General features: G+C 40.7%; 1 protein-coding gene across 18 annotated transcripts in view; it reads right to left on the bottom strand.

Annotated features, from left to right (window-relative positions):
- Window positions 1-22,711, bottom strand: part of APBB2 (amyloid beta precursor protein binding family B member 2) — a 165,861-nt gene that overhangs the window by 24,067 nt on the left and 119,083 nt on the right. For 15 of the 18 annotated variants that reach the window (XM_038136347.1, XM_038136357.1, XM_038136346.1 and 12 more), the window contains 2 exons: window positions 19,809-19,955; window positions 15,358-15,485 (listed from right to left, as the gene is read on the bottom strand). In XM_038136347.1, the coding sequence (XP_037992275.1) occupies window positions 15,358-15,485; window positions 19,809-19,955 (275 nt within the window). Of the gene's footprint in view, window positions 1-674; window positions 894-942; window positions 11,499-15,357; window positions 15,486-19,808; window positions 19,956-22,711 lie in introns of those variants that run through there. The other 3 variants (XM_038136361.1, XM_038136358.1, XM_038136362.1) reach the window with 3 other exon arrangements.

A 22,711-nucleotide genomic window follows, 5' to 3' on the forward strand; every position in this document is an offset into this window, starting at 1 on the left:
AGCATAATAAGGATTCAAAGCTATATATCAATTAACAAATCAATGAAATTTCTTCTGCTGCAATTTCTTTATAAATTCAGATAGGATTAAGCAAGCACAGAGACCTCAAGGCAATAGATTACATTTAATCATGAAGTTTCCTCTTCTGTCAAAAGAGCTGCTAACCATTTCACTTCAACTAAATATATTTAACATGCATGTATACCCACATATAGTGCAATACTTTTGCCATTAAAGATGTTCATGTCTTTTGAAGATTTACACAGATCGTTCCAATCTTCATTGTCAATTATGGGCTGAAAAAAGAAAGCCCAGAATGTCTAGCTAGAAGTTAGCTGGGAATTAGACATAAATAATTACACAGGTGGTGTATGTTGGGAGGGAAAACACAGAGCTTTCTTCACTTTAGCAAATGAGGTCTCTGCTGTTCTTAATTGCAGCATCTTTTCATACATAACATGGCATAACCAGGAAAAACAAATTATGATCAGCCTCTACAGAATCAGGCTGGTCAGTATGCAGTCAGCAACCACAGTCAGTTTAGGAACATGTAATTCTGAGCTGAAACACAGTCCCCCAAACCTATTAATCATCAGAATCCATAGTTAGCTTACTGCTCAAATGAGCAACATCTGAAGGAATAAAGGAGAGGGAGAACAGCATCAAACACTTACCCCTCAGCACACAGTCCAGCATTTCTGCTACAGTGCTCTCCTGAAGCTTGTTAAGTGTCAGGTCTTGAAGAAAAGAAATCTGACTTGCCTTTGTCACACTAGGAGCTGTAATTTGCCTTGCAGGCATCCACACAGCAGCTTTAGACTAACAGACCAGAGCTTTGAAAATACAGCTGAGACAAAGGCTACACTAACGCAAAACTGTTGTCTGGGGGGTGGAAGGGGGAAGGGCTGAGGTTTTTTCCTTGTCACTGTTTAAGTTTCTTACCTTTTTTGCTGCAGCTAAGAGGAATTAAATGGCAGGCACGTCACACAAGACACCCAAGTCAATCCCATCTCCGTTAGCTGTATCGAGGCATCCGACAGTGCAAGTGCACTTGATGCAGCCGCGCGCTCGCACTTCAGCGACGGGGGCCAAACTCCCCTGAGAGCAGCAGCTCATTCATTCTGCAGCGAACTGAAGCACATCCTGCCAGCTCCCACTCTCCCCACGGACTGTGCACGCTCGTGTTTGCCGCTCCAGCTGTGAGTGAGCGAGTGGGTGCTTCTCCCTGGCTCCGGCAGGGGTGTGTCTTCTCCTCCCTCCCCATCCCCTCTGCCACTTGGCGCTCCCTGACCCGCAGCAGAGGTCTCTCTCCTTGCTGCTACGCTTTGTGTTTCTGGCCAGTAAACTTCAAAGATTAATCTTTTGTGACAGAAGTAATCTTTTGGGGAAAGCTGAAGTGCACAGGGAGCCTGCCCCTCTCAATTTTCCAAAACCTCTGCAAAGCATTCGCAATGTAGGTCTGTACTGAATGCAACTGAGAAAGAAAGTCTCCTTAAAAAGGCAACAAAGATTTACAGCTAAATCAAAAATTTCAGACAAAGGTAACAACTATATTCACTTAAATGAAATTACATCTGCTTATGCTGGAAGTGAGATTTATCCTTGAGCTATAAAAACAAACACATCAAATAATTTGATTTTCCAGAACTGGCACATGCAGTAATAGTAAATCCAATTTAAGAGGCGTTGCTTGCACTAAAGGCTCCTGGAGCACTAGTTTTTATCAAAACTCCCCATTAAATGTGCTCAATCAGCAACAAAGAGCTGCTTCTGGCAGGGACTGCACTTAAAATGTATCAGGGCTTAAACCTCATTCCAGGTTATTCAGCTTTCACAGCTACCTGCAGCATTGCACATCACTTCTCAATGCAGGGGGAAGACTGGGGGAAGGCAAACTCTGACCAAGGAACAACCCCAAGCTTGCAAGGACATGGGTCACCACCCTGCAAGTCACTCTTCTCCATCCAAGGCAATTTCTCCCTCAAATGTGCCAGCAGAGCTGTCTGTGGGATCACACCTGTCATCTCCAAAGAAAATGAGCCAACATGAAAATGCCCACCAACACCTCTCTTTAATTATCTAGCCCAACCTGAGTGAAAGCAGAGCAAGGAACGTGACCATGGATATTTTCACCAGCAGAGCTGAGAGGGTGAATAGCAGTTAAGGACAATTTTCTGGCAGTCACTTTTTTCAGCCACACAGATGCATAAGGAGCAGGATTTTTTTTTACCACCTAAATACACCCTCACAGTCTAGTGGGATGGATTACTTCCTTCCTTCCTTCCTTTCCTCCAGCTTATCATCAACAAGGTTTGGCAGGACCAGTTATGCTCAAGCAACAACCTGTGCCTTCCCAAAAGCTTTCCACTGATTTCCAGGGAGTAACAGGAGGCAATTTAATAAACAAATCTGTTGATGCTGCCTAAGATAAAACAGCTCCAGCTCCTCCTTGGATGTGCTGAATGCCCAGTGCTAAGAAGAATCCAAAGCCATGTAATAATTTTTGTATTGTCCAAGGAACTTCTCAAAAGTCTTGACACAACTGTGGAATTCACTTGTGAGGAAAGAAAGGGGCATTTTATGGACAAAGTGGCACCTGAAACTGGTTAATGGGCTAAAGTAGAAACATATTACATTTATAATCTAGATTCCAATATGCATTCAGTGTAATTTCTTTACATTTGAAAATGAGGACCCAATTGATTTGGTAACTATTAACTATTACAACAACCCTCTTCATTGCTCTTTTAGTCTTGGTAAGGAGAATACAAGAGGGTATGGTAGTCTTCCAGCTGGCCAAACTACAGCCCTCATGGGAACAATGTCAGACTTCTACTTAAAAGGCTTCTAAGGAAAGAAGCCAGATTTTGCCATTTTAATATGCTGGAACAGTTTGTGGGAGAGAACTGCTCTTCTCTGATCATCCTTCAGTACGAAGAGAGAAAAAGAGATTCAGCAAAACTTTATAAACCTGTAAAAAAAGTGTAATTAAAACTAAATCTCAGTTTTCATGTTATTAGTTGGCTTTTCAAAAAGTGAACTGGGGTTAAATTCTAATCCTGTGTAGGTTTTGATATTTTGTTAGATGCCACACTTACTGCCTGTGCACCTGTCAGTAATGATATGGCTAGACATAAATGTGTTTCAAGGAGTAACTTGCCCTGGTTTCAGTATTTCATCTTCCCTTGCCCCACACCCTCTGTTTCTCCAAGTTTGTTACTTCTAGTTGATATGTATGAAAAGGGCAACAGATTTACCTCTGTAAATCTGATTTACCACCAGATATAGGAAAATCTCCCAGGGCTTGACCAGCAGGCAGTTTCTGAAAATCAAAAACAATCTGAGCCAAATCTCTTCCCATTTGTGCACAAACAATTTGCTTAATAAGCACAACTGTGTCACTGTGGCAAAACTTATCTTTACCAACTCTCAATCACACCCAAAAATGTGAATTCAAACATGAATTACAATTTTTAGTTATAGGCTTCAGGGTAATGGTGGTGGCATCTGGTTTCTGATTTCTCCCAGTTTACTTGGACACGTTTTATTCTGAAAATGAAAGGTGAAGCTCACACAGAAGTCTTCTTTCATGAACTGTATTGTAAAGAATAATCATCAATAAGCTTTGAGACCAGTCCTGGAAGTCACAGAACTCCCCACTGGATGCCCAGTTGGGCTGACAAGCTCTCCCTAGCAACAACTGCTACCAAAAACACAGCGAAAAAATTTCCAGGACAAACACCACACTGAGTCCTATTTCCCACTGCCAGCCAGGCACTGCAAACTTACAGCCAAATCTCTTGGCAGGAAGGATCTTCGTACTGCAGTTTACCTGCAGGCTGCAGAACAAATAAGCTTACAGCAAGTAATGGGTCAAACTGACACTGACAAAAACATCACCAGCAGCCAGCCCTGGCAACGTGAAAACAGCCCAGGAGAGCTCTCGGCTCATGAAGAGCTGACAAATCCAACTCCTGCACTGCCAAAAGTGCCAAACCAAGGTAGAAGGGGTGTTTTGGGGCATCCCTAGTGTATAAATAACACCTGTGTTCTTCTAGGCTCTCCCAGTATCCTGTGCTGCCCTCTCACGGGTCCACAGCTGGGGTCTGTTTCCCAGGCTGCTGTGTTCCTCATTGGGGATGAGGCTCAGCCAAGCTCACAGTGAGGGAATGGGTATTTAACCCCGTAAAGAATCTGGGCAGATCTCCATGCACTTGGTAGCAATGCTGTGCCCAATGCTCTGGTTAAACTGCCAGTGAACAGCAGGGCACCTGAGCGAATGAAATTAGCTTATCCTCTAGATCACACTCTCCCTAAACTGATCAAATATTCCCATTGCATGGCCAGAATCTCTATCTCACAGTGAAATATCAAGTATCCCATCACACACAGCCCATGGAAGACTAGCAGAGCTATAGATGGGCTGAAGACACAAAAACACTATCAGCATCTGAGGTCCTCATACTCATCCTGAGCATGCTGCAAGGACTGGATCCAAGGGTTCCACATACACAAAATTTTGAGGAAAAAAAGAAAATGAGTTTATGAGTATGCAACTTCAGGTTGCAGTTTGCAGTTTGCTTCAGGTTGCAGTTTGCTTCAGTTTGAGCAAAAGGAAAATTATATTATAGCTGTGAGGCCAAGAGTGTATTTCAGTCAGTCCTAGCAGCTGCACTCACACTGCTGGCTCACAGTTGCACCCTTGCAGTCCTACACTTGAGGCAAAAGCCAGAACAGGTCTGCCTGCATCCCAGCTCGTGCTACTGCAGCACTCAAAAGCTCCACTTCTGCCCCACAGGAAGAGAAACAAATGCTTCCCAAAGTAGCCCTGCCTTTTGCTTCTGAAGCAACCATCCTATTCCTGACAAAAAACGTTTTGACACTTCCAGGAAACAAGAAATTTGTCCCTTTTGCAAACCTCAGAGCACTACAACATTCTTTAGGCTTTAACAACCTAGAAGCTTAAAACCTCCCCTCTTTGTGATCATCTACTTCCATCACAAATTATCACACAGTAACAGCAGTGTGAATCTTCTAATTTATCTGAAATTTCCTGTTATTTTTGAAAAGAGGCAAGAAGGGGAGAGGCAAGTGAGGAAACTTTTCAGAAGGTTGAAATATTGGATTCAGGCAGGTGTATACGAATCTCCATACACATTACAAAGTGAGTTTCCAAAATCCATGGATGGATGAAGAAAACTTGAAATGCTACCTTGAATCCTAAAGACTCCAAAATGACAAAATGAATATAGCATTTGTGAATGCCTGAGTTGGCAATACTCCAGAAGAGCTTTGTTTGTCTTTTTTACAGTAGAGGCCCCTGAAGCCATGCATGTACTCCATAAATGAACAGAGGGCCAGAACAATTGCTCAGTTTGCTTGTCTAATCCATCTCATTATGTTCCTGATGGTGGTTGAGTAAAAGCAGAGATGAAAAGCTATTCCTCTAAATAAATACACACAAGTGTCCTCCAAATAGGAGAAAAAAAAAAGGAATCTTTCTTAGTCATTTATTTTTTGTGGGTGTGGGTATTATCAATCTTACACACATATCTGCATTGTTGGAGATACATATATAAAGTTCTTTAGGTTCTTCAGATACTGCAAAAAAGGAACAGGCAGAAAATAAACTTCTTACTGGATGAAGAAGGACTGACGAAACACAACTGCAAAGCAAATGCAGTTCAATTTACACTTAGCAAACTGAACTACACCTGTGATAGCTTTCCAAAGGAAGGACCTCCACTGCTCTAAGACTGTCTGCCACAAGGACCCAGGCGGGCCCTTCCAATCTGAGCTACTAAAAAATAATTCTGTAGGTACTCTACAGTACCTCCTTCTGCATCTTGTTGGCAAATACAGCATCATTACAAACACTGCTGTGCCAGTATGAGGTACCCCAGAACACAGGCAGGCTGACTTTCACAGGGTCTTGTCTGAAGTGGAAAAACTCACTTCATTGATGTTAAACATAGGATCAGAAGAATATGATGTCAAATATTGAAGACAGCCACCTTGCAGACCTTTAACTCTTTCATACTCTTTTAAAAACCACAGTAGGCTCCTTACTTTTCCCTGCTATTTTTTGCTTGCATGAGAACCTTAGTCCTGCTAAAGAAATAACATTTACACCCTCCTGATGCCCCCAGAGGTACTACATTGATTTTGCTGAGCAGTACTCAGGTCTTGGAGGTCCACCACTGGAAGTTATGGACCAACTCAACTCATGGTGAAGCTAATAAAAAACTTCCCATCAATTATAAGGGGCATTTGGTCCAACTCAGGGCACAAGTGTATATCCAGCCAACTTGGAAATTAATCAAGGTGGGGAGAGGGGAACTTCAAGCAATAAAATATTGAAATTTTAGAGATAATTCTATGTTTAATGCATTAATTCAGATTAGAAATTGAAAGCATTTTTATGGGATTAAGACAAACAGCATTTGTGTAAAGATGACTGTCATCAGAAGAGGTATGATGCAGGTGACTTTTTCAATGTCACTAGGTGTAAATTTCTTTAAAAAAGTACCGATGTTAATGTGTAATTTCTAAATACAAAACCAAGTCAGTCAGTAAATAAATCCCTAAACATTTAAGACACCTGAATTATCTGCTGACAAAACTATTTTAATTTGCTCAAATTAGTGTTTAAATTTCTGCTAATCAATCTGCACATATCAAAGAGGCTTCAGCAGGCAATCCACCTCCACTGCCAGAGGCTAAATTGTGCTGAATACCCCTAACAAACAAAAGCCCTTTTCCCTGGCTGAGCCAGTGTTAGGAAAGAAGCCAACATACCATTCTCAGAATTAAAATCCAGAAGTGAAAATGCTTTCTAAATACATGGAATGGATAAGACAGTATATGCTATGATTTATATGAAAATGCACTGCATATAAATATTTTAATTGCAATCATCTAGCAGCAAATGTGAAAAAGCATCCAGAGGTAGATGTGACACTTAAATAACTGAAGAGCTAAATTGATAATAAGAGAATCCTCTTAGAGGCACATTTCAAATTATTATATAGTTGCAGGTAGTCGAGTTTGTGACTGTGCATGGAGAGACACGGGTCAAAGCCTGTACTTAATTTTACTATTGCATACAGCAAACGCCAGAGGACATTCAGTGGTCTACAAATATGTAGACATGTCACAAATCCTCCTGATATCAGGAAAACACTCATGCAAATATCAAAGGTGTTTTTATGTAGGTGGATATAAATATTTACACAGTAAAGGTGTATATAGGAACATCTTACTCTCTCTCTAAGCCACCAGTACAATACTGACAATAAGGTGTTTGGACAGGAAGAAGAGCTACACAGGTCACTTTCTGCCTGTACTTTTGCTTTTTAATTTGCTACATTAGAAAGTTGTGAATCTCCCATGTTTTATTAACTAGCATAACATTCTTCAATGGCCTATGCTTTCTTTGGCTTTTCTCCTCAGAAGGTTTTGATATGTCCACCTTAGTACTAACTGAACAGCTTCAATATACAGTAAAGTAACACAGTGAAATCACTCGTGGACTAATTTGGTTTTCTCTCATCTGCTACAGAGAGCTTAGACTAGCAAAGGTCTTGAGATGAGAACGAAAGAATACAAAAAAGTTGCTATTGAGTCTGTTTTGTTTAGTTATGTTTTTAAGAAAAGTGTTATTTAATTATTAGACAGCCATTTATTCCACTGTGGCTCCTTCTATACACAGTGCCTATGTTGGTATAGCCTCTGAGAGATGTGTAATTAAGAGCAATTTCACCACTGCTGAAGATGAAGGGGGTGAATGAAAGGCAGGCACCTTCAATTGACTGCAACTGGTTTGGGAAGGAAGTTGGTATTTTTGGTTTGCACAGCCTCCTTGGAGAGGAGTCAACAGAAGGAGTATGCACCCAAGTGATGACCACACAAAGTAAATAAGGTTGGTTTAAACCATCTTTGACTGTGAGGTAAGATCAAAGCTTCTAACCGGGTGTTGAAATCTAGGGGGGCTGTAGAGAGTCTGGGAGGAAGATTGACAGGTACAGAGCTGGACAGCAGCTGCTTTTTGCATCACTTGCAGCACTGTTTTGCCATGGTTGAAGCAGCAGTTACTTACAGAAATCCAGCCTGGACACAGCATCTGCTTAATTAACATACAGAGAAAAGAATAGTAGAAGAATTAATCAGATTTCCACCCCAAAATGGCAGCCAGTAGGTCTCCTGAGCCACAGACACTTTCACAGGTAGCTCAGCTGTTCTCGAGGGACCTCTGTGAGAGCCACTTAAATTCATGGATTACCCTAGCTGTATCCTGAAGTGTTTGAGTTTAATAGCTGAAATAACAGGGAGTGTGTGGAGATTTTGTAGCACAAATTTGTATAAAGGCTTTAAGCCAGGGACTCAGTCAATATGCCATCTCATTAATTGAGACAACCTGACTATATCACAGTGCTTATTTGTAATCCAAATCTAGATATATAATTTGTCTTAACTGAACCTTTTGCAGTTGAATAATTCACGTGCTATTTAAAAAGGTTGAGGTTGGAGATCAGGAGGAATTTGTTCCCAGAGAGAGTGACTAGACATTGGAATGGACTGCCCAGGGAGGTGGTAGGGTAACTGTCCCTGGAGGTGCTCAAGACAGGATGTGACACTTGGTGCCACGGTCTAGTTGACAGGGTAGTGATTGCTCTAAGGTTGGACTCGATGATCTCAGACGTCTTTTCCAACCTAATTGATTCTGTGCTTCTATGTAATAATTTTTCATCTCATTAATGAGATTACTCAGAAAGGATAGAAGGATGCTGCCCCAGTTGAAGCCACCAGCAACAGAAAACCATTGGTTCAAAACTGCAGGTATTTCAAATTACACAATATTTCAAGTTAATACCAGCCTATTCCAATGCATCTTCAGTCTACTGTATCTTTCATGTTAAATCCCAAAACTAAACCAGTTTGATGAATCAAAGTATGAATGCACACATGCAGCTTTTTGCATCCACTTGACCATGTTTACTTTAAAACACATCAATTCTGTAAGCTTGACTGGATTCCCCCTTTCACAGCTGTATTGTTGCATTTCTCCCTCCAAGAACACACTGCACCTCCAAACAATAACGCCAGAACTTATGGATATAAATGAGAAGTTTTGCATAAATAACTACCTAAACTATTTCTTAGTGAGAAGGGAAAATGCTACCAAAACACCCAGAAAAGGATCTTCAAATGCAGCAGGCTTAGTGAAGAAGAAAAAGCAAAAGATAACTGTAAAAACTCAGCTAAGAAGAGAGGTCAGAAAAGCCAATAAAATCCTTTTTCTCCAGTGTAATCCTTCACCTATGCCCTATTTATGTGATTCCTTACAGTAAGTTTTGTCCTTATTCCAAGGTTACAGGGACCGAAGGGAATAGGTGATATTGATTAATGGTGTTTCAGAGATTGAAGAGCTCAGCTGAAATTACACATTCTTTGAGAGGTGTTATCTTTTCAGAAGAGCAGGTGCAAACACCATTTCAGTTTTAATTTATTTTCTGCTTTTCTCGACCATGTTGCTAATGCAGAAAAGAAAGTTTATTATTCATTATCTTGTGCAGTTTGATAAGCTTCTCTCATTGAACTGAAGAAAGACTCAGAGCACATTCAGTCATCACCTCAGAGGGAAGGCAATCCAAAAAAACTTAAACACCTTCCTGGATGATGCATCTAGAAGCCACTAAATCTGAATTTAGACACTTGATTTTCAAAGACACTGAATGTGCAGAGATCCTGCTGAAGTCAGTGGACAGCACAGGTGTTAAACACCTCTGAAACCCAGACATTTTTGTTAACTATGGGAAAAGCAAGATGGCATACTATTTTTAATTCCCCATATTCTGAGGAATTTGAGCCATAACTTTACATTATATCGTCCCCATTTGCCACAGATTTGTCCCATTTTTCTCTTATATCACCCCAAAAGTTTTCTCTTGTCCTAACAGCTCCTGAGATAACAGAGCTCACATAATTCATATTATTATCAGGACTCTCTTCCCTTTCAGCCTTAGAGGATTACATCTATCTGACCTGGAGCATCTATTCATTTAGTTGCCTGCTCTCCCCTTCTGAGGCATCTTGAGCCTCATGTTTGCATCCATTGTTCTGCTTTCTTCAAGGCCCTGTCTGTCTTTCCCCCCTTTCTGAATCTCAGCTTCATTTTATTCCTATGTCTAGGCAGCAGAAAAACAGCAGCAGTTCAGAGAAGCAGGGCAGTGGACATCCCCACCTGATGAAATGGGGCAGAGGAAGGATCACAATGCATTCCCATCATCCAGTCAGAGTGTCTGTGGGCAGAAAACTTTAATATCAGAGAATGTGCCTCTCCCATTGCTTAAGAACCAAAAGCAACCAGGCTCCCTCTGCCTGTCAGGAAAACACACAAACTATACATTGAAAACAAACCTGCTCCATGTGGTGACAAGACTAGTGGATGAATAGACTCGTGCTGTGTGTTCTGTCCAACACACCAGGTGCCCACCCCACCCAGTTCCATATTCAGACCCATCAAAGATGTCTCCTGAATTCACCAGCAGCTGTCCTTGCCAGCTGACCACAGACTGTTTCAGCTGGATATACTGCTGTTGTATGAAGTCACCAGGAGAGAAGAGACTGCGATCTTTCAGGCAGTTAAAGTCCTTTAGATTTTTTAAAATTTGAGGTGGGCTTTGGACTGGTGGAAGAGAGATGAAAATAAAGGAGGATTCAGGGAAATGTGCTAATGGAACCTCATTTACAAAACTGATGAGCCATTGCCTTTTCCCTCTTGCTTGTTAGTGAGCTGCTCAGAAAGCAAAGGGCATGCACCAGCAGCCCAGGAGGAGAGACAAACCCCAAGCTGAGGAATGATTAATGTACAGTTGTGCAGCTCAGAAGTGAGAAGAACAGCCTTTTTACAGCCTCAGTGCATCCTGAGGCTGCAGACACGCTTTTAATGACGAGGAGAAAAACATGGCATGCATGGCTTGCTAAGAAGCAAATACAGCACTGAAAATTATTCACTGATACACCTGTGACACCTCCATGACCTCAGTGATCTTGAAATCAAACTATTTATGCAACTGCAAAGACTGTTCTTATTTACAAACAATACTAAATGAATCATCAAGACTGTTTTCAGAACAGCAGGAGAGGAAGACTGTACAAATTACAGTTGGTTTTGACTTTTAAAAATCACAAGGTATCATCAAGTCTGCCAAAGGGCTGCACATATACAGGACATTTATTTTCCTTTAATGCCCATATATACATATCAAACATAGGAGCTCAGTGGACACATACATACCTACCAAATTTTGGGAATCTGCTTTTGTTCATGGTTTTATGAAGGCACTCCAGGCCTTGTAAAATCAAACATATTTTACTGACTGATCAATTTGAAAACAAGGGATGAAACACAAAATCACCACACAACCCAAGTTAACCAAATGAGGAAGCCTTTGCTACCCCAGGATTGTTAAATAAGAATCTCCAAAGGTCAGGATAACAGTGTAACCTACGGAGAGAGTGATTACAGTCTCCTGGAAAATGCTTCTGCCTGAGGTGAGATAGCAGCCACATCCTCAGATTAAACTTTCATCAGCAGATCTCTGTGTTTCATCAATCTTTCATTATGGCAGAGCTTAGAAAATCATCTGCTCATGTGTCATTAGGAAATCTCTTCATCTTCCAAAGCAGAAACCACACAAATGAATTAGTACAAGCAAAAGAGTTAAAAGGAGGGCCTGCAGACAATTTTGGAGTTCAAATAGATCAAAATACAGGCAAATATACATTTTTACAGTATTTTAAAATTTAAATACTACTTTTCCCAACAAACCAAATATGTTTTATTTTACAGGTTCTTGGACTAGAAGATATAACTAATTAAGGAAATTCATGTGCAACAACTTCTGGAAGAATTTCCCACCAGAAACTGGGATTTCATCAACTTCATGAACTCTTAATCCACCTAAGCAGCTATGTGATTTTTTTCTGGTGATGGCAAACCCATAATCAGGGAAAGCTGCTTTTGCAGTCAGTGAATGGCTTTGGTATTTCTCCCCTCAGTAGCAACAGGTGATTTTACCAGGATGAATGCAAAGACTGTGGGCTTGCATGTATCCATGAAAAGAGTTGCAGTGCAGTTTCCAGCTCAACAATATGGTTTTCTCAGCTTGTGTTCTCCTTTTGTTTTGTCTCAAAATGCTTTTTTTCTTGCGTGTTAGTGCTTCTTCAGCAAATGCTACATCTTTTATGCCACCCCTCAAAGCACATTTCCTACACTGAACATCTCTATGCCCAAAACATATTGTACATCTGATTATGCACTCATAAGTTTGTACTTTCTGCTTGTCATTTTGATCTTCTGCTATTCAACATCACATGCAGTCTGAACTTACTTACAAGTAATAGCTACACTGCTTTTCCTACCATCTTATTTTTTAAAATGTGTCAATAAAATATTAAATAAAATAAATTTCAAAAAGAGTGGGCTCCAGTCCTGAAAGTCATTCTGGACACAAAATTACTGTAAAAGCACCTATCAAAATTCTTACAAATGGCTAGGAATAAGAAAGTTCTGAAATAAAATTTCTTATGATGAAAAAACTCCAAATTCCAATAAAAGTGGCTCAGAATATTAGTGTGCCAGCAAATGAAATATTAAAGCTGGTTTTGACTTTGTGTTTAATACCTAAACACAATATATGTTAAAATTTAATGAACTATTTCTTGCTGTCCCTTACAGCAACTGGTCAAGAAATGTCATGCTCTCTAAAAACAAGAAATGTTCACTTTGAACACAGAAAAGCCTACTTCTACTACTGACAGTAGAAACATGAGAAAAAATTAGTTTATTTCCTCTGCGAGTTTCTCTGTGTTATCAGCACCATGTATAAAACTTTCTTTCAGGAAAACCATTGAGAAAGTGGCTACCTTTTATGACAAAAAGGAAGAACTGGGTTTGAGGGGGTTCTTGTTGATTGTATTTTTAAAATTGGACCTGTACTTCTGCTATATATTCCATATCTAAACATTTTTCTTAACAGAGACATAAGTTTCTGCAGAAGTCTTAGAACTGGAATTCACCTTTGGCCCCCAGCTATGGCATGAAGAAGGGCAGGAGTGGGATCAGTGATTTCCTATGCCTTGCACACAGCTTTTGGTAAATGTTGTGGGGCAGCACAGCAGGTCAGAGCAGACAGGGTGACCTGAGCACACACAGCCCTTCCCAACTCCTGCCCTATTGATGGGGCTTATGTTCATCCAGGGAGTCTGCTATTGCCTCCCACCCCCAGACACATTTCACCAAAAGCACACAAGGTTATTGGTGCCACGTGATTGCAAAAGGTACATTTCTCTTAAATGTTTCCTAAAAACATCCATGACCAGTCCTGTCTTTAGGAAAAGCAGGTACCCAGCCTGAAGAAATAATGATTCATTATCTCATTTTATAAAGAACATAATGGAATGATTTTATTTCACAAAGGAATGCAAGTATTTGGGAAAAGAACTGTAAATGCTTAAAAAAGTTAATGAAGATCAAAGCTGGCATCTTTTACTCTGTAAAGCTGCATCACATTTGGGTGCCCCTTAAAACACTCTATTTATTTTCTGACTGAAGCAAGGTACTACAAAAACTGACTTGAAGGGAAATGTGTAATGTACCCATTTTCTAATGCAAACAAAGAACTCCAATGGTTTATTCATTAGGAGTTAAAACCTTTTTACTTCCCAGCATTTCAAACTGGATTTGCCCCTTTTAGATCTCTCAAAAATCTGTACCAATGGAAGTGAAAACCAGTTAACCCATGTCCAATCAACTATCAGTCATTTATAAGAGTAAAAAAATTAGAAACCTTTAGTCACCTAAAAAATCAGTTACCTTCCCTTTTAGAAATTAAGCCATTGGTGATCAGAATCTTTGAGACAGATAAAACAAGTTTCAGAAAATCTTTTACTGGGAAAGATTTTTCATGTTTGAAATCACATTTCCTTTCAAAAGTTAGAGACAAAAAAACCCCAAACCCCGACTATTGCAAATATCTTGATAATCACAGAAGGGCTTGGGTTGGAAGGGACCTCAAAGATTATCTAGCTCCAACTCCTCTGCCTTAGGGACACTTTTCACTGGACCAGGTTGCTTAGAGTTCCATCCAACCTGGCCTTGAACCTTTCCAGGGATGGGGCACCCACAGCTTCTCTGGGTAACCGGTTCCAGTGCCTCACCACCCTCACAGGAAAGAATTTCTTCCTGAGATGTAATCTAAACCTACTCTTTTTCAGTTTGAAGCCATTCTCCCTTGTCCTGTCACTACATGCTCTTGTAAATTGTCTCACCCCATCTTTCCTGTAAGCTCCCTTTCAGGTACTGAAAGGTCACAATTAGGTCACCTTGAAGCCTTTTCTTTTCCAGGCTGACCAATCCCAGGTCTCTCAGTCTTTCCTCATAGGAGAGGTGCTCCATCCCTCTAATCAACTTGGTGGCCCTCCTCTAACAGGTCCATGTCCTTCCTGTGCTGGGCCCCCAGAGCTGGCTGCAGCACTGCAGGTGGGGTCTCACCAGAGCAGAGCAGAGGGACAGAATCCTCTCCCTGCCCTGCTGCCCACGCTGCTCTGGATGCAGCCCAGGACACGTTTGGCTCTCTGGGCTGTGAGTGCTCATGGCTGGGTCATGTCCAGCCTCTCACCCACCAGCATCACCAAATCCTCCTTGGCAGGGCTGCTCTGGATCTGTTCATCCCCCAGCCTGTGCTGATACTGGGGGTTGTCCCAGCTCAAGTGCAGCACCCTGTATTTAGTCTTGTTAAACCTCGTGAGATTTCCATGTCCCCACTTCTCGAGCCTGTCCAGGTCCCTTTGGATGGCATCTCATCCTTCAGAAGTATCCACTGCACCACTCAGCTTGGTGTCATCAGCAAATTTGCTGAGGGTGTATTTGATCCCTTCATCTACATCATTAATGAAGATAGTAAGTAACACTGGCCCCAGTGCAGATCATTGGTAGAACATTTACCTGGACCAGCAGGAAGACTTGCTTTCACACAGTCAGCATAAACATACTACGAGACATATTTGAAAACATGCTTTTATACCAAAAGTACAACATAGATCTGAAACAAATCCATGTTACATGTGCAGTTTTATGCACCTGAGTTAATCTGAAAGGCTTGTTCAATGCAGGTTTAACAAAACAGCATACAAGTGATACACTACGAAAAGCAGAGAGCTTAAAAAGCAACACCAGCAGCAACAAAAGGAAGAATTTACCCACCTTCTCTCAGGCCCTGGGACAGAGTAACGTGCACTGTGTATCAGCAGACTGAAAGAGCACCAAGGCAGACAGGAAGAGCAAGCACTCACCGACCGTTGTCGCGGCCCACGCCCCAGACTCTGATGCTCACGATGGGCTGCGAGTGCAGAACCGTGCGGTCCATGGGGTCAATCAGGTTCAGCATGTCATTCTCCAGAATAAGGTACATGTCTTTGCCCTGCAGGTCCAAAGTACAATTACACAGTACATCACCCTCTCAAACTGCCTGGGCTCAGGGTGTTACGTCTGTGCTGCTCAAACTAGCTTCAGCTTTACTCAAAGTTTTGGGCTGTTCCAAGAGCAAATGAAAAAAACTTCATATGCTTCTGTTGTGAAAAAGATCTAAGATGTTATATTTTTAAACAATCTCAATCACAAAAACCTTTCATGCCTTTTAAATACAACTCATTCAGACCCAAACTACTGAGTTATTCAACAAGCTATGTGTTCATCTGTTTTTCAGTAAATTCTTCCAAATATATGATAAGTCATGGTCTGTTCTCATAGTAAAAGCTTATATCCAAACCTGTACTTTCAAGGCAGAGTTCCCTCGTTCAAAGTGTTTTGTTTCCATAAACTTTAACCAATGGATTATGGGAACAGACAGCAATTTGTACATGTCAAAGGATTTACTCTTTGAAGAAAGATTAAAGGGGAAAACCTAGCATTAAGATGTGAATGTGAATTCTGCTAGTGACTGCAGAATGTTGGAACCAGGACTTCTCCCCAGTTCTTCTGGCATGTAAGAACAAGGATAATGTTTTTTTTCTCTTACAGGAAACAAATTTAGAGAAAATACTCCTTTTGATTCTAATTCACAAATGCTTATCTTCCTCCTCTTGACAGCATTTGTAATAGGGCTGCTGCCTCCTCTATCACATGCAATATCCCTCTTCTTGGAGGCTGTACACATACTCTTCAGACCATATGATCCCACAGAAATGATCCTGGACCTATTGCTGAGCAGTAAGACAAGCTGCTCCTGATCAGAAGGTGGAAGCTATCAGCTAAATACAGAGTACTTTGTTTCCTCTCTTTTGTGCCAGAATCTATACATGAACAGAAGGAATGGAAAGGGTCTGAATTCCTACTGACTAATGTTTCAAAACTGACTTTTTTCTTCACCTCGGTGACACAGAAACCCTTTTCCCACTTGATTACAGTGGCTCAAGTCTTTATAATGTCTACTTTTGTGTCTGTGTAAGAAATACATTCATGTCACTCTGTGAGGGCTTTCTGCCACTGTTTGTAGCAAGGCAGCAAGGGGCAGGCACTGCCCATCTCCTCTCCCAGCTCCAGATCTCCTAACAGGGATTCCAAGGGGAGCTGTGACACAGAGCTGGCACTGCAAGTACCAAGAGGGATGTGGGAGACACAGGTGACACCTGGTATGAGCAAAGCCAACACCAGCATTTTTTGCCTGACGGAAAAAGCACATCTGTGGCTGAGATGCAAGGCTGGATATATAGGCTGCTCCTAGAAAAGCAGAAACAGATGCAGCTGTGATAGTCATGCAAAAAAACGGGGTAAACCAGCAGCACTGAGATATGAGTGGCAGACAGAAAAAGAAACATAATGAAGAAAAAAAGGGAGAAATGTGCTTGGAAGTCAGAAGCAGTAAACAAATTGTATGAAGAATGCTACCGAGTGTCACAGAGATTGCTTTTTGGATCCATTTTATACTTATATATTTGTTCCAGAAGGAAATTATTACAAGAAGGAAAAATATGTTATTCATGCAAAATACACTGGGATTAGAGTAACAAAATAGAATCCAAATTAGCTGGAAAAAAATTGGAGAATGGGCAGATAAGCAACATAAGTCACAGGAAATGATCCTTGCAATGCTCAGGGGATCACTTGTCTGCAGCCAGAAGCAATATATTTTGCTAAATTTTATTGCCTTATTATACAAAAGCTATTTTAGAGATGAAAGCACTGCATAGGTCAAAAAGAAATTATTTAGACAGACTAGGAGTTTGAATATAGCCTTTAATGTCTCAGACTGTTGAAGAGCTGCAGAGATCAGATGGTTTGAGATGAGGAAGAGCCACGGAAGGAAAGTGAATAAAGGAAAGAAAGGCTCAATCCCAGCAGTTTTTCTGGAAGTGTTACAGGCTGCAGTATATAGGTCAATGGCAAGAAGATATCTTTTCCACGTAAGTGATATTGTAATGTACAGAAATGCAATTCATGGCAAAAGAGCAATACAAACAGATGAACAGTGTTTTTCTGTTTAGATTTTACAGAACAGTAGAAGTTTAAAATTTATAGGTAATTTCTTTTGGAGCAAAGGGCATGAAATCCCACAATAAAATCACTAACAAAGCTTCTGCAGGGCCAGGATTTTACCCAGGGTATGGGAGGTTTTGTGGTTTGTTTTGCAGTTTTTTAAATCATGAAAACTTGGAGCTAGTCCTAACCCAAATTTCACTTTCATTACATTCTAGCTGAAGTATATGTCTGGGCAATCTTAAAATTCTTACATGCAGTCATTTAGCTCCATAATATATTCCTGCTGTAATTGCTCCATCTGATGCATCAGTGATGGAGTATAATTTTTTCAGGTTCCTTTCTAAGACATGCCTCTTCAAATCACTCTCAAAGCCTTACATTGCAGACAAGAAAATGTGGTTGGATGTAATGAACTCTTTTAAAATCAGGAAGAAATTTACTTCAGGAGCCAGCTATTCAAGCATAGTGTATCTATTGTTTTGTCAGACTGATTTTTTTTTTTTTAATTAATAGCACTGTTAATTTAAACATCCATTCAAGAGGAACAAAACTTTTTACCATCTTAGCTTGAAAATCTGCAAGGGTTTCCAACAAAGAATAAGGGGATTGACAGAGAGAAATAGAAAAAATGTGAACATTAACTCTTAAAATAAATCATGAGAGATCAAAGTAAACAATATATTTCAAGTTGATCAAAGTGCTGCTATCTGAAAAATGGATAAGATTACACACATGTAAAGATACTGGGGATTTTCTCTCCTGGCATCAGCAGTAAGTCCAAAGCCCATGGCTGACACATCTCTAATTGTTTGTCTAGCTATATTACCTAAAGAAAACTGTTCTCAGGTGTAAGAAAGAAAGGAAAACAATATTGTTTTGTTCATTTATATATACAATATATACTTCTTACATAGAAAAATCCTTCTGAAATTATTTTAAATGGATAGAACACTATAAAAGTGTTTCTTTACACATAATTTTAATTTTTAAGGGCACTTTCTCCCAGTTGCTCCCCCACAGCATCTCGGCATTGCTGGGGTCATAGTTAAGATGGTGAACTGGAGCCATAGACAGCAACAATAGCATGAGAGACTGAATGTTATTTTTCCTGAAATTTTCCCTGAAATGTAGACAAGTCTTTCTTTTGATTTCTTTTTTTTTTTGTTTGGCAGTGTCATTTCTCTCAGATCGCACAAGGGAAAGCTACAACATTCACTCTTTTGTCAGTTTTGTATTCAGCACCTGTATGGCCAATCCACATTAGCGTAACTCTTCTGAAAATATGTCAGGAGAGAGGTAGAAAATGAGATTTGGCAGAAGTTTAGGTTGTTCCATGAACAATCAAATGACAAAGATGTTTTACTGTGGCTTTGTCTCCTATGGTGTCTGTATGTCCCACCTTTTCCCTTCTTGCTACACTTACTGACCCCTCAACCTCTTCCACTTCCTCATCTGTCCCCAGCACACCTGGGGACACATGAATACCTGACAGTATTTTCTACATCACAAAACCTAAAGCTCCCTTCAATTTTCCCCAAGTTCCCACAGTCATCCTCTCTTTCTGAGCCAACTCAGAAAGAAGCAGAGAGCAACTGTGGTTCAGACAATGAAGGCACACTGACCCTTCAGCAAACCAGGAAAGAGGAAAGCTGGGCTCTCTCTTTTTTTCCTCAGTGTGTGGGAATCTGGCATTCTTCAAAACTGCATGACACTGGTGCAGAGATTCAGGAGTTACTGGAGAGGAGCCAACAGACAGACTGATGACATATAATTAATTTCCTTCTGAAACACTGATAAAATAATCATTGTAAGATAAACCATCTGTCCATCAGTTCCAATCTCATCATATATTTCAGAACCACAATCCTGCCAGTGTGGGTTTCCTTAAACCCTTTCGTCATTGTGAAACCTTTGAAAATGTTGTTACAAAGCATCACTTTCAGACCTCTGGTCAAGAAGAAGACTTACACTGAATTTCAACAGTTTGGCCTGTGTGTCCCCAGCACTGCCACTGTGCTGTGTGTACCAGCACAGATGTAAGGTGAAAGTGAGCTCTTTGTGGCATCTGCTGTGTGGATGCAGCAGTTTGGAACAAAAAAGTCAACATTTTCCCTGAACCCGTTTATATATTTGGTAGTGCCAGGCTGAGGTAGTGAAATCCCAAACACAGAACATGGAAGTAGTTGTCTACAGAATTGTTCCTTTGAGATGTTTTATGATGTGAGAGGGATGTCCCAAGAGGGGGAGAAGTTCACTCTGTTCTTACCTCTCCCCAAATGCCAACAGTGTCTCTGATGTCATTTTTACAGTAAGAGAGCTGTCTGATGCAATTGTTCACAGCAACACTGCTCTTTCCAGGAGCCAGATCTTCTTCTGCCATTTCTACCCAGCCCAGAGATCGCACAGCGAAGCACTAAAAAGAAATCAAAAACCATCTGTCATACAACAGCAACCAGGCAGTTATTGTTAAAGGTCTCCATCCAGAAGGGGAAAAAAATTAAGGCCTTGTAGATGAGCTTACACTCAAAGATAAGTAAATGAAAATATAATTTGTGAATGGCAAGGTGAAAACATTCAAAGAAAAGAAGAAGAATGCATGACTTGCTAGGAAAGGTGTCTGTGGAGGTAACAGCAATGTCTTCCAGTAAAATAATTTTGTTAACATAAAGGAGGAAACAAGGGAGCAGTAAATATTAGGATACACACAAATACAAAAACAATAAAGGAAAAAAAACACAACTATAGATAGAGTAGAATTGCAATTTTAGCTAGAATCTATAGCTCCAATTGAAAAGAAAGAAAACACTACTGGATTATGTCTCCTGTGAGATAACCACTGTCTGGCTTTTTACCAGAAAATTACACTTTTTTGTGGATTACAGCAATCACTTCTACAGTAAGTTTACCTAAAGTAGCAAACAATAACAAATTCAAAGCCAAGAAGAAGATATGCTGTCATAAGAGGAAAGCAGGTTTGTTCTAGAAGAAATTCAAAATTACATTTAAAATAAAACACTAGAATTATACATTTGTTAGCAGAAAGATGTTTAGCCAGCCAGAGCACTCATTTGGCAGAACAAGCCAAGGCAACATTATTTTGCACATATGGTATTTTTTGCAAACAAAACAAAATGGAAGAAATTGAATGGCACCATCTCTACCCTATACCTATTAAGGTAAAGAATAAAAAGTGTTTATTCTGAAAAAACACCAAAACCTGCTCATTTGCTCTCAGGCATCATGGTGGGAGAAATACAGACCTCACACTAAGTTAATAGGAGTTTGTCTACAAGATTAAGGCTTCTTCCAGAAGGTTACAGGGGTTTCACTCTGAACTACAGCAATGGGCTCGACAGGCTGGTTGCTGAACCTCCTGAGCAGACACGCCAAATGCCTCAGCTGGTCCCTAAAGGGTCAGCAATAGCAGACCAACACTCATGGCTGAGTGCTGCTGCCTTGTGCCACACAGCCTTCCTTGCTGTCAGCAGCATCCTGCAGGTCCTGGGGAAAGCAGGGTGTGATGCTGGGAGCTGCAGGAAGGAAGGCAGTGCTGGTGACTGCTGGGAGCCCTGCTGCCTCCAGCAGCACACTGCCACACAGGCACACAGCCCAGCTGTGTGCTGCAGCTACCCATCCTTAGGATGCAGTAAATAAATCAGCTTCAGAGCTCAAAAGCTGAGTCTTCACTTGCCACCTTCCTAAGCCTGCTGTGAAGCCAGTGAGCTGATCAAGCTCACACATCATCACTGCTCTGTCCTTTGGGAACAGCTGCCCTCAAAAAAACCCTACCCCAGAACACCAAGGTATTTTAAATATGCATAATTTGTCAACTTTGGCAAACTAAGGAAGGAATAAAATTCACTAGCGGATAAAAAGATTAATGAGTTTCTCCCTCTCTTTAAAACTTCTCCTTCAGCCTTCTTTCAGTTTGCACAATGCACTCCAGGTTCACTGCACCAAGCAGGAAGCCCAGGTGAAGAGCCTGCTTCCTGAACCTCTGGTACCCACTCCAACGAGCCACTAATGCTGCATCTCATCTCAGGTATCAGACAGCAAATACACTCTGCAATTGCATAAAACCCTTTAGTGAGTGTAGGTAAAAAAATTGAAGCCTTTCATGCCTCCAGCTTTTCATAGATTTTTTTTTTTTCTTTGCAAACAAGGGAATCAACATGCAAATTCTCCCATACTGCTGCTTCCTGACCCAGCTCTGCTGGAAACCCACAAAAGTGCTGACTTTCAATTCTGAAGGGCCACGAAGGAGAAGGTGAAAGAGGAGACAAAGGAGGGGTCAATACTCAGGGGTGCTCTTCACTTCAGGGCTACACAAGATACAAAAAAACCCCCATTTTTTAGCAATTATTAAGGTGGTCTAATCTTAAGATTGCAGAATTGTTTCAGGCACATTAGATGCTCATGAATCTTGCTAAAAGTGCTGCTATACTCACTGGGGTATTAAATATTTATCTTTGCAAGCTTTAAAAATACTGATTCTACTGTACCAGAAGAAAGGGGTTTTTACAAGTATTTAAATATTAAATTGAACAGCAGAATACTAGCAGAGAGAAACATTTTCTATATCATAAGAGAGGTGAAGAACTAAATATATACAATAAGCATACTGTTTCCTTGTTGCTCTTCACATCTCAACCGCATCTGCAATTTGTTAGCTGCTTTCTGAACACAAGGATAAATATGGAATCACAGAATGCTTTGGGTTGGAAAGGACTTTAAAGATTGTCTAGGTCCAATCCCCTGTTGTGGGCAGGGATACCTTACACCAGACCAGATTGCTCAGAGGCCCATCCAACCAATATAGTCCTTGCACTGAACAGAGTGTTTCTTAAGAAGGCCAAAAATGATGAAAGACTATCAATTCAACTTGACAGCAGGTAAATCTCTTATCAGTAAAGATGGTAAACTGTTTTGCTATTTTTTTCCTGGTCTTTTTTTATTCTATGTTTGAAATTCTCTGGTGGCAGCATCCACTGTATTTTTGCAGCCCACTGTCAGAACAGTAAAGTGAGCAGAACACAGCACTCTTATCTACCCCACATATTGCCCTCCATGTGAAGGACCTGGCTTCCTTCCCTGCTTCTATTCCCTCTTGGTGCTTCCAAGTGAGGTAGGCATGAGAAAGCCCTCAGCTTCTGGCACCTGACAAGTTTT

The sequence above is a fragment of the Motacilla alba genome, chromosome 4 (genome assembly GCF_015832195.1).
Source record: "Motacilla alba alba isolate MOTALB_02 chromosome 4, Motacilla_alba_V1.0_pri, whole genome shotgun sequence".
In the NCBI taxonomy this organism is placed as follows: Eukaryota; Metazoa; Chordata; class Aves; order Passeriformes; family Motacillidae; genus Motacilla; species Motacilla alba.